The sequence below is a fragment of the Sphaerodactylus townsendi genome, linkage group LG06 (assembly GCF_021028975.2).
Source record: "Sphaerodactylus townsendi isolate TG3544 linkage group LG06, MPM_Stown_v2.3, whole genome shotgun sequence".
Lineage (NCBI taxonomy): Eukaryota > Metazoa > Chordata > Lepidosauria > Squamata > Sphaerodactylidae > Sphaerodactylus > Sphaerodactylus townsendi.
This window is the reverse complement of record NC_059430.1, coordinates 93030375-93044578: the sequence shown is the minus strand read 5'-3', so window position 1 is coordinate 93044578 and position 14204 is coordinate 93030375. Positions and strand designations below refer to the sequence as shown.

General features: G+C 45.0%; 2 protein-coding genes across 7 annotated transcripts in view; one reads left to right on the top strand and one right to left on the bottom strand.

Moving 5' to 3' along the window:
* GRM3 (glutamate metabotropic receptor 3) overlaps positions 1-7041 on the top strand; it is a 120255-nt gene extending 113214 nt beyond the window's left edge. For 2 of the 4 annotated variants that reach the window (XM_048500858.1, XM_048500856.1), the window contains 3 exons: positions 1564-2630; positions 4591-4765; positions 6555-7041. In XM_048500858.1, coding sequence (XP_048356815.1) covers positions 1564-2630; positions 4591-4765; positions 6555-6628 — 1316 coding nt within the window. In that variant the 3' untranslated portion in view covers positions 6629-7041. The remainder of the gene's footprint in view (positions 1-1563; positions 2631-4590; positions 4766-6554) is intronic. The other 2 variants (XM_048500859.1, XM_048500860.1) reach the window with 2 other exon arrangements.
* Positions 7042-9223: 2182 nt separating this feature from the next.
* The window catches only part of ELAPOR2 (endosome-lysosome associated apoptosis and autophagy regulator family member 2), a 58908-nt gene continuing 53927 nt past the window's right edge, over positions 9224-14204 (bottom strand). For 2 of the 3 annotated variants that reach the window (XM_048499476.1, XM_048499477.1), the window contains one exon: positions 9224-13862. In XM_048499476.1, the coding sequence (XP_048355433.1) occupies positions 13803-13862 (60 nt within the window). In that variant the 3' untranslated portion in view covers positions 9224-13802. The remainder of the gene's footprint in view (positions 13863-14204) is intronic. The other variant, XR_007244762.1, reaches the window with a different exon arrangement.

Below are 14204 nucleotides of genomic sequence, written 5' to 3'. Positions count from 1 at the left end.
TTCCCTTGCAGTCTGCTGTCTGCACACAATTCCTGCATGGGGGTGTCCTGAAATAAATGACAGAAGGAACAATGGGAGATACTGGCATGCCCTTTGGACATAATGAGAGTAAGGTTCACTAGTTGACTTGCATTGTTCCATTTCACTATATTACAGCACACAAAAGTTGCAGTGAAAATATGAAATGGATTTTGAATGAAGGCATTTGGTTTCAGATACTCCAGGACTGGAATAGCAGCCCCAAAATAGAATGATGACTCCCGGGAGGAGCAAAAGTGTTCTGAGATAGGAATGACAGCCCCAGAGTAGCTTTCTGTGCCAGTGGGCCCAGGGACAGATGATGTTTTTTGGGTCGGGTGCCACAGAGCCGCACTGTTTCCAGTTGCCCGGGTAAGTTGCCCCTCCACTGGTGCAGTTGCCCCTTGCGCCAGCAAGGAGTGCACCCTCACCAGCACAGGGCTGGTGCCAGCTCTAGAGAGGGGGCCCCTCTTCCTGAATTGGGCTGCCTGAGGCTAGGTTTTAAAAATTTGCTGCTTCTGTGGTGCCCCCCCCCCCTTTGTGAATTGTGCTGTAATTTATAGATCCAGATATATGGGGTAAAATATGCAAGCAATGCTCTGTCGAACAGTCTGCCCTCTCCTGCCTTTTTCTGTTCTAGCAAATGAACAAAAATCACTGCTGTAATTGACATTTGTCTCCAAACAATTCTCCTGGCATGAGCAAATAAATGGTTAGGCCAAAAGATGCTTCCTCTGAGTTTTCTCCAAATATTTGTGGCAGTTTCTGGGAGCAGACACAAATCAGGGAACGGACAACGCAATAACAAATGTGCTTAGATTAATAATTAGCAAACACTTTCCATAATTTGCCAGTTAGGCACCCCCACATTTGAAGAACTTGAATATTCCACCCCTATGCTGTTTCCCAAACTGAAGTTTTAACTGAGTGAGGGGCGATTTTGGGTGTTTCCCCACTTACCTTGGCTGCCCTTTGCTGCACGCTACTCTCACAGCACGGCATCTCTGGCACACGCCCAGGCGTCCCCACGACCCCGCGCTCTGCGCGGGGTCATCAGAAGGCGCTGTTTCGAGGAGTGCCAGGGATGCCGCGTGCTGAGGGGGCGCAAGAGCGGCAGCGTCGGGGAGGCTGCGTTGTCGCCGCCCCTGTAGTGGGGAGTGCCCCAGGACCCCGCGCTACTTGAGGAGAGTAGCGCGGGGCTTAAGGTAAGTGGGGAAAGGGCCTTTGATCACTTTCCCAAATGTCTGTGTATATCAGCAGCAAAGCAGCATCAGCTAGAGCTAACACTGAATAGTGATGCAAGTATACTGTCAAATCAGGGTCTGCAACATTTTAAAAAAAGTTTTACATCTCTACAAGCCAATGGACAATGAGATCATTTATACAAAGTCACTTTAGGTTTTTTAAAGTTTGGTACCATTATAATAGCAAGAATAAGTTCAATTTACAGAATTTACAGTACATCTTTTCTCACGTGTATCCAAAAGAGAAAACACATGAAGTAGCAACATTACTTTTTGTTGTTGTTGTTGTTGTTGTTGGCAGCTCCATTCAGTTCTTCCAAATCGGCAGACAACATTGTTAAATTTGATGCCTATGGTGATGGAATCGGCCGATACAATGTCTTCAATTTTCAGCACAATGGAGGCAAATACTCCTATGTAAAAGTTGGCCAATGGGCAGAGACTTTGACGCTTGATGTAGATGCCATTCATTGGTCCAGAAGTCATATCCCCACATCCCAGTGCAGTGACCCCTGTGCGCCCAACGAGATGAAGAACATGCAGCCAGGAGATGTCTGCTGTTGGATCTGCATTCCTTGTGAGCCATTTGAATACCTGGTGAATGAATCCACTTGTGCAGACTGTGGCCCTGGGCGGTGGCCAAGGGCTGATCTCACTGGCTGTTACGACCTCTCGGAAGATTACATCAAGTGGGAAGATGCATGGGCAATTGGACCAGTGAGCATTGCATGCCTGGGCTTTATTTGCACTTTCTTGGTTGTGGGGGTATTTATCAAGCATAACAACACCCCTTTGGTCAAAGCTTCAGGTCGTGAGCTGTGCTACATACTCCTCTTTGGAGTCTTCCTCTCCTACAGCATGACGTTCCTTTTCATCGCCAAGCCTTCACCAGCCATTTGCACCTTCCGCCGCTTGGGCCTGGGTACGTCCTTTGCTATTTGCTATGCTGCCCTACTGACGAAAACAAACTGTATTGCCAGAATATTTGATGGGGTAAAGAACGGGGCTCAGAGGCCTAAGTTCATCAGCCCGCGTTCGCAGGTCCTCATCTGCCTGAGCTTCATCATGGTGCAGATTGTGGTGGTGTCTGTGTGGCTGATTTTGGAAGCCCCAGGCACCCGGCGGTACACCCTTCCTGAGAAGCGGCAAACTGTTATATTGAAGTGCAACGTCAAGGATTCTAGTATGTTGATCTCTTTAACATACGATGTTATCCTCGTGGTCTTATGCACTGTATATGCCTTCAAAACAAGGAAGTGCCCAGAAAACTTCAATGAAGCCAAATTTATTGGTTTTACAATGTACACAACATGCATCATCTGGCTGGCTTTCCTCCCAATCTTTTATGTGACATCAAGCGACTATCGGGTAAGTCACTAAAGTCTCAGTTTCCCATCAGTTGTTCCAAGAGTCCTCCGATGGCCGTGGTGGCGAACCTTTGGCACACCAGATGTTATGGACTATGATTCCCATCAGCCCCTACCAGCATGGCCAATTGGCCATGCTGTAGTAATCCATAACATCTGGAGTGCCAAAGGTTCGCCACCACTGTCCTATGGGATACAGGCTGGCTTCTCATTGGGTGCTCTCTCACATCCTAATCTGAGATTTCTTCCATGCTGTTGACATACCCCTAACAGAAAATGACCCAGCTGCATGTGAGTGTTCGGTTAGTGTGGACAACAGGCACTGGATCTTTTTAAATTAATGCATTATGTGATCCAAATCTCTGCCTCAAGGCATTTCCAGTCTCTCGTCCATGATTTGATGACTTGCAACGGAAGCTCAACCATGCCTGCTTTGTATGCCAGTGGTCCTGGGTTCAATCTCCAATGTTTCTGGTTAAAAGGGTTTGTGGAAGCTGGTGCTGGGGAAAAATTATCCTGGAGATGTTGAGAAACTGCTTGGAATCAGAGCAGACAGTGCTTAGGGCTGATAGAAGAATAGTCGGACTCTGTGGGAAACCAGTTCCTTGAAAGGCATGGCCATGATCTAATATAACCTTAAGTTGTTTCATCTTTTTGTTCTGCATTAGATTGTGTTCAGGCTGACATGAGAAAGCTCAGTCGATTGAAAATTATTTATTATTTATTTTATTATGTTTATATCCACGCAATTTTCGACCAGAACTGGGCTCAGGGCGGCTTACAAGTGTAGGTTTAAAACAATACAGTAGTAAAAATTAGTATGTGATACTTCATAACTTGGGCCAGATACCCCTTGGTGTTCCACCAAGGAGTGATAATGCTTTCAGAAACCAGCTCATCGATTAAAGAGTCTAATAAATCGCATCTTACAATCTTTTTTTAAGGGGGTGGGGGTGTTGCTGGAGTTATGTTTATTTAGCACTTCAAAAATTCAACAACAAAGATATTTGCCACAACTTCAGCTGCAACCTGGGGAAAAGGGCAGAGTAGCCCTGCCAGAAAAAAAATTAGTAACCCCTCCTCCCACAGAAATAACCAGAACATCCCATGTCTTGCTGGACCTTAACACCTGCATAGACCAGGCCAACCTATAATTATTGGCAAAGATCCATTATAGGAATTGACCTATTAGTTTGATAATAGTGGGGGTGGGGTATCAAACCAACTAGGTCAACAATTTGGCTCATTGAGGTAGTATTCTTTGATCACCATTTACTGAGAGGCTGTGGCTCATTATGCGTGTCTGGTCTTCCTTGCTTTGGACGTGCATTCCTTGTGGGTGTGATTTTCCCAAATTCATGCTCTTCTGCCTCTCCAGCATTCACCCTCCAGCTTTCACCCTTCTCCCTATCTTCCCCAGCCCAAGTTTCTCCTGCTTAACCAGTTACCAGTTCCAGAGGATCAGGAGATGCTTTATTTCTCTCCAATTTCGAGCAAAGGTTTATTGCTTGAGGGACTGAACACTAGACAGAAACAAAAAAAACCCAAACCAAACACTCCTCCCCGCTTTCCTCACAAGCCTCATTGTTGCTTTTTGAAGCCAGTTTGTGGGAGCCTGCAGGGCAATGAAATGGGGGTAGGGAGAGAGCATGGATACCTTCTAAATGTGCACTGAAAGACATGGGGGGAACCCCACTTTGAAGTAAAGAGCTGCAGAGTAAATACCTCATGCATAATGGGCCTATCATTTATTTATGGGCATCTTGGAAATAGATGACTGAGCCCTGCTGAGGAAAGAGCCTGGGCAAGCATGGCTCTGCAGTTCTTGATTCCCTAAAGGAAGAGTGTTTCTACCCTTTTAAGAGCTCTGAGAGTTGGATGGTTTTATTTGGGAATGGCATCCCCAACTCACACTTTCACCTTTACAGCTGTTTTATTTTGCAATGGTTCTCTCCATGCAGGTCCAGACCACGACCATGTGCATCTCCGTAAGTCTCAGTGGCTTTGTTGTCCTGGGATGCTTGTTTGCTCCCAAAGTGCACATCGTTCTCTTCCAGCCGCAGAAGAATGTGGTCACTCACAGGCTGCACCTCAACAGGTTCAGCGTCAGCGGCACGGGAACCAGCTATTCCCAAGGTAAGCAAAGATTTTAAGGGAACCGTGTTGCAGCACTATTCCTGAAACGGCTTCTGGGTCATTCATTCCAGCAACGATAATGACTCCATCCTCTTTGATACAAAAGGGAAGATGCTGAAGGCAGCTGAAACACACATCTGTTTACATAAATTAATTTGTGCCCCACAAAAAGCAACACCCAATTTCAGTGTTCTTTTAGGGCAAACTGTTTTCCAACCTTGCAATGCAACTCACCACTTCCCTTAGTAAGATAAGGATGAATGGGTCATGAACAGCTCATAATGCAGAGACATCCATGGAGGATGGTCTATGCCTCTCTTGCTGAGAGACGAAGAGGATCAGTCATGGATCCACACATAGATGAGGGTGCTTCTCTTAAAGGTGTAAGCCCTTTGACTCCTCTGAAGGACAGGGATAAGAGGAGGCTCAACTACTCCTCTCCTGCTCTTGGCCAGGGAGAGCAGATCTCATTTACCACATCTCAGTGCAGCACAATTCAATTCCCTGAAAATGGCTGCAGCACCTGGTTCAAGATAGTCAATCACCAACAAGCTCCACTTGCTAAGAAAGGAAGCTTGGCAGCAGGGTTCAAGACATTTTGCTGGGTCAAGCCAAGCAGAGTGAGCCTGCCCCCTCCCTGACCAGCACTGATACCAGTCAGATCCATGCAAAGACCTTGCAGCATGAACCATCCCTCTTCTCATCTCATCAGTCCTCATCAGTGCTCCGGTGAACATTCCTCCTTTCTCTTAGCTTCTCTCACTAAGGTCCCTCCACATGCAGCTGAGAAATCATCTGGTTTTTGCAGCACTTTGCACAAGTCAGACCTAGCATGCATGGGAAATGCCCCATGCAGCTAGATATCTGTCTATCTATACACATACATAGAGAGTTCAGTTCAGTTTATTTACAGTCATTTGACCAGCAGATCAGAGACAAAGACATATGCACACCTTGTATGTTTTCCACCTCTGTATCCTTTTATCTTATTGATTGGTTGCTAAGTCAGTTTTGTGCCATGGCAGCTTGCTGCTTTGTAAGATGGCTTGTGTCTGAAGAGATAAGGCACTGTGGTGTTCATGTCTTCTCCCAAAGAACTTTGGGTGAAAGTATCAATGATTCTTCGATAGAAAACATTAGCTGCATCACAGAACTACAAGTTTCCTTTCTGTGAAATTATGGTGTTTTCTGCACTGATCATGTATCCTGGGATAAGGAGGTGAAACATACCGGTTCAGGCATGACTTCTGCATGGTTTATGGGCCTAATTCAGGCCCGCTCCCTGAAATTTCCCATATCTTTCAAAAAACGGCAAATGGATCCTGATCCCACTCCCATGCGAACATTGCGGAAGACAGACCGGTTTATTTCTCCCGCCTTGCTGCCTGCTCTCCCCGCCCTACAGCTGTGGCCAATGAGAACGTCAGAAAAACGGGACTGTTCATGCATGTGTGGAAACGTTGCCATGAAAAATGAAACTAAACTGGGGAGGGCGTGCGTAATCACTTGGAGTTCTTCCTCCCGGTCTGCACGCAAGAACAGGCAGCCAGGTGAAGGGAGGAACCAAGATACAAACATCCCGGTATGTATAATCCTGGTTTACCCCCAGGATATTATGTCCGTCCGGAAAACGCCTACCATAGCTTGGAATCTAGTTTAAATTTGTCATACCAACTGCACTGACATCTGCTTAATTTGGAAACATTTCAATGGTTTTGCTCATCATTGCTCACAGGAGGAAAAAACAAAAGAAATATTGTCATAGTTAATAAGGATTTCTCTCTTTCAGCCTCAGCTAACGTGTACGTTCCCACCGTCTGCAATGGAAGGGAAGTCGTGGATTCTACCACCTCCTCGCTCTGAGCGTTCTGCTCCTAGACTGTTAGGAAGTGTTGCACAGTTCTTGCACAACCAGGAGAAAGTGTTTTTTTTAAAAAAAAGACTAGCATTTTCTTTTCTAGAAACAGTATAATAAATTATTTTTGAGGGCTGTACAGTATATAGTGGTGTTCTTTCAAGAACGACTTTAGTTCTAAGGGATGTGTAAATAGCCACAACTTCCACTTCTATCATGTTGACTTAGTAGTGAGGGAAGAGTTAGTTGCCATGATAGGTGGCTTTCTTTCTAATGGATTTTTGTAATTCCTTGTTGTAATTTACTTAGACTGCATTTCTATGTTGTATAATATGGTTACATTCTGTGCAACAAATGATTTTCACTGCAGTATTAATTAATGTAAAGATGCCAATAATAAAATCTGAAACATTTTCCAGCATGCTTGCACGCTTGCTTTTCTTCTTTCAGTGTTGTCAGAAATCATCAAAGGTGGGTAGACTAGATTGTCAGCAGACGACACAATGGTAACTGTTCTCCCTTGCTGGCATTTTAAGGCTATCCCTACAATGAGGCAACTATGAGCCAGCCTACTGCAGTGAACAGGTTATGGGGTAGCCCATGCCTATTTTTTAGTTGTTAAGATTGTTTTGTGCCAAGTGCCTGCTCCCTAGCAGGGGAGAAGCTGAGAAGTTGTATTTTATTCTTGGCTACATCCACCCAACATGAGCAGTAGCTGTCCAAAAGAATTAAGGAGGTTAATCCAGTCAGTTTAAGGTTTAGTTTGAGCCAAAAGCATAGCTTGATACCAGCTATGTGGCATCTGGCCCAGTTTTATTCTAAGAACTGCATTCTGTGCACAATGGGGAGCACCAAATATTCATCTGGGGAATTTAGACTGAACTGCTTCCAAGAGACGGAAGTCTTTGTATAAACAGATTTGTGAACCATTCATGAATTGAGGTGTCACTTTACCTTGGAAGACTTTAATTATGTAGGGAATATGTGAGCCCACTTTCAAGTAGAAAAATTTCAGAATAGTTGATGCCAGTCTTTGGGCATTCTCAATAACCTGGGTCAACTGAGTTCTCCCTGAACGTGTCAGTTGAATCTGTCACTATATCTAAATATTTAAAACACTGTATCTAAATGTCACCTGTTCTATGTCATGTCCCTAAGTCTACCATCTATATTTAACACATCTCCTGGTAAAAACGACAATCTTGGTCTTTTGGAAATTTGGAAATTTATTGTTAATTGTTTTACTTTGCAGTAGGCGCTAAGAACCCAAAGGGCTCTTCTAAGCCCTCCTTCAGAACAAAATAGAATGGTTGTATCATCTGCTTATAATAAGGAAGATATCAATCTGTTTGCTAAACTTGGTGTATGGAAATTTGGATTAAACAGAGCCTGAACCTTGGAGTTAATATGAAAATTAAGTAGAGCTTTGCTTTACTCCCCTCTTGAGAAGGACCCTGGAAGACAGGTGGCTCTGTTGCCTACATCTTATAGTCAAGCAACTGTTTTTGTGCAGCATACAAATAAGAATGAATAGTCTATGATTTACTGAGGATGTACTTCATTTAGCCCATAACCTATCCCAGGCGATACTATCAAAAGCCATTTTGAAATCTACAAAGCTCACATAGAGTGCCCCATGGGACCTAGTGATATATTTTATTGCCAAATGATATAAAACCAGGTAGTGGTTTAGGTAGACTAAAGCCCACTTCTTCTTCAACAATGATGTTCTCTCAGTCTATTCAGCCCAAAAACTTCCAGCACAAGTGCCTGGAGTAAAGCTTTCTCACTACAGTGAACAAGCTAATTGGATTATAATTAGCGCCATTAGATTTGTCCCTTTGTTGTATATTGGGATGGTAATGACTAGGCCTCAGTCAATGCGAGTCCATGCTATGTGGTCAATAGTTGTAAAAAGTGTTCAGCACTTGCACTTCCCCATCAATGTTTGTTATCAACTCTGGAGGAATCATGTCACACCATGGAGCTTTAAGAACATAAGAACTAGCCTGCTGGATCAGACCAGAGTCCATCTAGTCCAGCACTCTGCTACTCGCAGTGGCCCACCAGGTGCCTTTGGGATCTCACATGCAGGATGTGAAAGCAATGGCCTTCTGCTGCTGCTGCTCCTGAGCACCTGGTCTGCTAAGGCATTTGCAATATGAGCTCAAGGAGGATCAAGATTGGTAGCCATAGATCGATTTCTCCTCCATAAATCTGTCCAAGCCCTTTTTAAAGGTATCCTGTGGCAGCATATTCCAAACACCAATCACACATTGCGTGAAGAAGTGTTTCCTTTCTCTAACTTTAGTTAGCCAATTAGCCTCTTTACTTCTGTTTTTGTGATTTTTTTTGTCAGGAAGGAACATTTTCTAAATCAACATGAGGCAAAACACCTATAGTTGGCTCCGCTGCATAATATGATTGAAAATAAGTATTTCATGAGTTGGTGGGGACTGCAGAAAATGTCTTAGGGGCATAGTCTTGCCATTGGGAGCATTTCTCCAATGGTGGGAGCTACTGCAAAATTGGATATCATGATGGGAATATGTACAGAGTTGATTAATGGAAGTTGATAAGAATAACAACACCCTTTCAATCGATCAATTCAATGTCTGATAAAGCTTTATTTGTTAAAATAAAGAGTTCAAATACTCCTTCCAACAAACCAAAACAGTGGCAGCAATGTAACCAATATGGCTACATGTGATACAAGAGATTCCAGCTGCACGATCAAAATTCAAGAAAGTTTGGGACTGAACTTTTGGAGAAACTTCTAGGTAGATTTGCTTGAAATTCACTCATAGAAACATAAGGAGGTTGATACAGAATATTACCAAGTTCCCAGAATTGGTTCTTTCAAGTTCACAGTTTTACCAACCACTCAGAGAAATAACACACAGTAAAAATCATAACTGGTTGGAAATTATAATGTATATTAATTATGTATTTGATCTGATATAACTAGCTAAATCTAACTATGCTGTGCTATGAGTAAAGAACTGAACCTCAATCTTCTGGCTTCCAATGCTTTCCCCCTGGCCCAAGGACTCACTCTATCAGTGCACCCCAGATGCTTTCTCCTGTGTAAGATGAAACAGGCAAAGGGCTCCTAAGCCAGGTAAAATAATTCCTTAGAACAACCAGCAAACAAGGCTTTGGCAGAGCCACCACCTTATCAGGTACTTCAGCTGCCCAGTTCTATTTGCTGGGGACTGGTCAGATGGCAACTATGCCAACAGGAAGGCTCTGCCACTGCCTTGGCAACTGCTCACACAGGGAGAGGGGTATAAAATCCCTCTGGCTCATATCCTGTAGTGCATAAGAGGGAGCCAGTAAGTGGAAGCAAAGTTTTTTGGCTCCTTAACCTTTGATCAAACCAAAATATGAACTCTTTACAGATTATTTAGCGGCTAGGATACAGTGCCTAGGGACAATGGGTATGCTTTTCCTAGGGACAAGGGCTACCTACGGACAAGGGGTATCCCTGGGGGCCACTCTTCTGGTCACATGGGAGGTGTAAAATCGGCTCCCACACGACCAGGAAGACAGAAGCCGGGGGGCAAAGGTGGGCACCCTCAACCCTGCCCAAGTCGATGACAAATGGGCGGGGTCGAGGGTGCTCGAAGACGACGAGTCAGCAGGACTTCCTGCTGCCTTGTTGTCTCCAAGTGCCCCGACCCTGCCCATGTCATCATCAACATGGACATAGGCAGGGTTGAGGGTGCCTGGCTCCGACCCTTCCTCTGTCCCCTCTGTCAGCTGGGCAACCAGCCAGCAGCCGGCAGTCCCTTCTCCCTCCCCTCCAGGCAGGCCAGAAGAGACTGCAGGCCCTGGCCTTGGAACGCTGCTTTTATAAGCACTGTGGCTGGTGGTGGGGCTTGGGGAGGCATGGCCCTGCCCCCTGAACCCCACCCCCCCCACCTCAGTGCTTATAACAGCAGCTCCCCAAGGCCGGGGACCACAGTCTCTTCTGAGTGCCGAGAAGGGGTTACTAAAGCAACCTCCCTGCCCAATAGGGACTGGAGGTGCATGTGTGCAGCGGCGCCACTGTTTGAATCCCACCACCATCGGAACCTGTTATTAAAATTTTTGGATCCCACCACTGGGCAGAGCCCCACCCCAGGCACGGGGGGGGGGGGCACTCAGAGACAATTTATCTCCAGGCACCATTTACCCCCATACACCTCTGCTAGGGTAGCATATACATTTTCCATGGGCTTAAACATTTAACAGCAGAGCCAATAACCCCACTTAGGTGTGTTCCTTTTCAGGAGGCACCAGTGAAATACTTTTGCCCTTTGCAAAAATGAAATCACTGGCATCCAAATTTAAAGGAAGCCTGATATAAATGTCACAATGAGATGAAAACTGGTTGAAATAATGGCCCAAGTTTGTGAGGCTTGTAGACCTAAATTAATGTTGAGTATAGGATAGTTATGGCAAAGAATGTTCTTCAGAAAATATCAGTTAAACAACATATGGTGAATACTGGCAATTTGGCCTTTCTTAGCAGATATACTTTGTCTAAATTCTCAAAGGAAGCCAACCAGTTCTTTTTTGGTAAACTTTAAATTATCACAGCTTTGCTATTTAGGAAAGAAAATGTAAAAGGAGTGAAATAGCTTTAAGAAACACACACCCTTAGTGGCTATTTTAAAGCAACCACAACAGCATTGCCTGACAGTCCCAGCCTTGGTTTCTGTCAGTTAAAGGCAGGGGGAGGAGAACTTACTGGGGCCCAGCTTGGCAGCAACCACCGGGTGACTTCCTAAGAGACAATGTTGTATAGTAGTTAGGGTTTCAAATTAGGACCTTGAATCCCCACTCTGCCATGAAAACTCCATGGGTGACCTTGGGGCATTTACACGTTCTCAGCTTTACTTACAGGGAAGGGCACACCAACCATTAAGAGCACCAGAATGCCACTGAGTGGGCCAATGTCCCCCACATGGGTCATGCCACCTGTGCTCTGTGGCAAAAGGGCTGAGCCTGACCTGCTCAATCCCCATACAAAGTGGAGGGCGTGGTGCCTGGCTCACATGATCTGAAGCAAGGGAGATGGAGCCTGGATTATCAGAGTCCTGTGCAAGGTGAAAAGGGGGCAGGGTAGTGCCAGGCTCAGCCTACCCAAGGTGAGGCAGGCAGTAGTGTTTGCCTCAGTGCCCATCTCAGCCCCATAGAAGGTGCAGCAGATGGTGGTAGGTGGTAGGTACCTGGCTTGACAGTGCTAAACCCTGTGTGAGGCAAAGCAGACTATGGCTCCTGGTTCAGCTGAGCCTTGCATAAGGCAAGGAAGGTCCCCAGACAGCCTAACTGAGACAAGCCTATTTGGGTCCCAACTGTGGAGAAAGGTGGGCAATAAATGAAGTAAATTAATAATTACTAAACACAGCAGAAGATAGGAGAGCATTTAAAAGTTAGGCTGTTGAGTAGGTGGGAAGGAGAGATGATACATTAAAGACAAGCCCAGTTTGATATCACCTGGAACAGTGCCTTCATGTCTACACAGCAGTGCTTGGGAGTGTTTACACAGGCAGGCATCCAGGAGCTGGAACTGGAGATGAGGAACTGGAATTGGTACACAAACCTGCGCCTGATGGACCAGTTGATCCAGCAAAGCAGTTTTCCCAAAGCTCAACCTAAACATGCTGGGGGGTAATCAGGTTCAGCTGACGGGTGCTGAGCTGCTGGCTTTGCTGGGGCCAGGATCCTCGCAAAGTGGGGAGGGAGGTATTGTGATTGACCTTGACTCCACCTCCTGTAGCAGCCATTTTGGGGTTTGGCCTTGCTTCCCACAGAAGCCATCTTGAGGTGGTGCTCACCATTCCCTCTCTAAATTCCAAAGGTGCCTGCAGGTTCAAAGAAAGTTGGAGCCCCCTACACCATTATGTGAAATGTACATGGATTCTTCCCTTCTAGACATAGGAACATTATGATAACACACTGCTGTGCTGTCCAGATATAACACAGAAAGTAGCAATCTATCTGGAATTTTTATCCATTTCATGTGTCTAAAAATATGTCTAACTTCAGGCTGTTTCTTACCTGCAGACAGGGGTATTCTTACTCTTTGAAATGAAACAGCGTGAAGCTGTTCCTAAGTGAAAGTTCACACCGGGACAGAATTCTCATAATGCCATTCAAAGGAAGAGGTTAAAATGGAATGACTAAAATTACCGCAAGCTTGTGAAGAGCTGCTTCAGCCAAAGTGTTTGTTATAGTGACAGTGCAATCCACGGCAAAGGTACACCCTCTGAGGGCAATTGCAGTCCATGAGCTTAGAAATGTATAGCTCAGTTTAGGATTGCAGTACAAATCGCTCCCTGTTAGTTTCACTTCAGTCCAAGCTGCATATGTCATCTGGGCCCCAGTTTGAACACTCTGCTCAGCTAAGAAAAGTGGCCCGCTCAGTCAGACAACAGGGCTCTGGTCTTTGACAATACATGTTCACTTCTTCCATATGATGAGTCCTTTCAGCTAAAGAAGCTAATTTGACAGGCGCAAAACTGCATCTAACACCAGGCAAAACAACAAAAGAAATTACATCACACACTCTCTCCATTCCATGGATTAAAAGAAACCTTTCCATGGTTCTTCTGTTGCAAGTATTGATCCCACTTCTGTTGCAAGAACTGATCCTTGTTTTGGAAAAGCACTGCAGCCTGAACACATCTGAAGGCAACTTGCAGGCCTTTCCCAAATTCTCTCAGTTTTACCGCGGGGGGGGGGGGGAGAGATGGGAATAGAAGAGGTACATATGATGCCTGAATTTAAGTAAAATTTGTACCAGGTATGACCTGCCTCTTTCTCACAGGGCTGTCCACCATAGGTACTGAGATACCATTAAATGGAAGCAAACCGCCAATTATTTAGTTTCCTATAGATGGTTACTATTTTCAGAGGCACCATTCAGGTTATCTCAGGAAAAGTGTCTTGGCCAACTCTACACACCTTTCTATTTCTCCCTGAGTTGAAAGTCATCCCCAGCTTGTGACCCAAATGATTCACTTTGTTCTCCTTTTGGCAAGTTACTCAGTCTTGGGATAAGGCAACGTTGTCCTTTTGTTCTTTGCTTAGGCTGCTGCACAGCATCTCTCACTGGAGACCACCAGTCATGCTCCTACTGTGGTCCCATCTAAACAGAAATCTGGTTTGCTTGTTCAAAGGTGAGGTGAATCTTCATATATTCTGGGATCCTGAGGATTTCATCTGCACAGATTCAAAATGGTTGTTTTTCTCCTGCATTAAAAAAACAAGGTTGTTTTTAAGACTATGTGTTATCCTCCTGTCCTCTGCATAGGATACTTTTGGTACTCTACCATCCAAAGGACACATCTGTTTAACTTAAAGATCAACCAAAGCAAAGGCTTGACAGAGACAGGTCTCCTTCAGGCAACGGCAGAGCCACCTGTCAAATTACTGGGGAATGTGAGGGGTCTAGGAACGTTTCTCTGGCATCTTTATACATTCAAACATGTAAACTGTGAATGAGCATGAATAAGGTTTAGCACTGCACAGGCTCAGAGCCAAACCAGACATTACCTTTGGCATTTGCACACAAGTGCAATCTAATGTGACCCA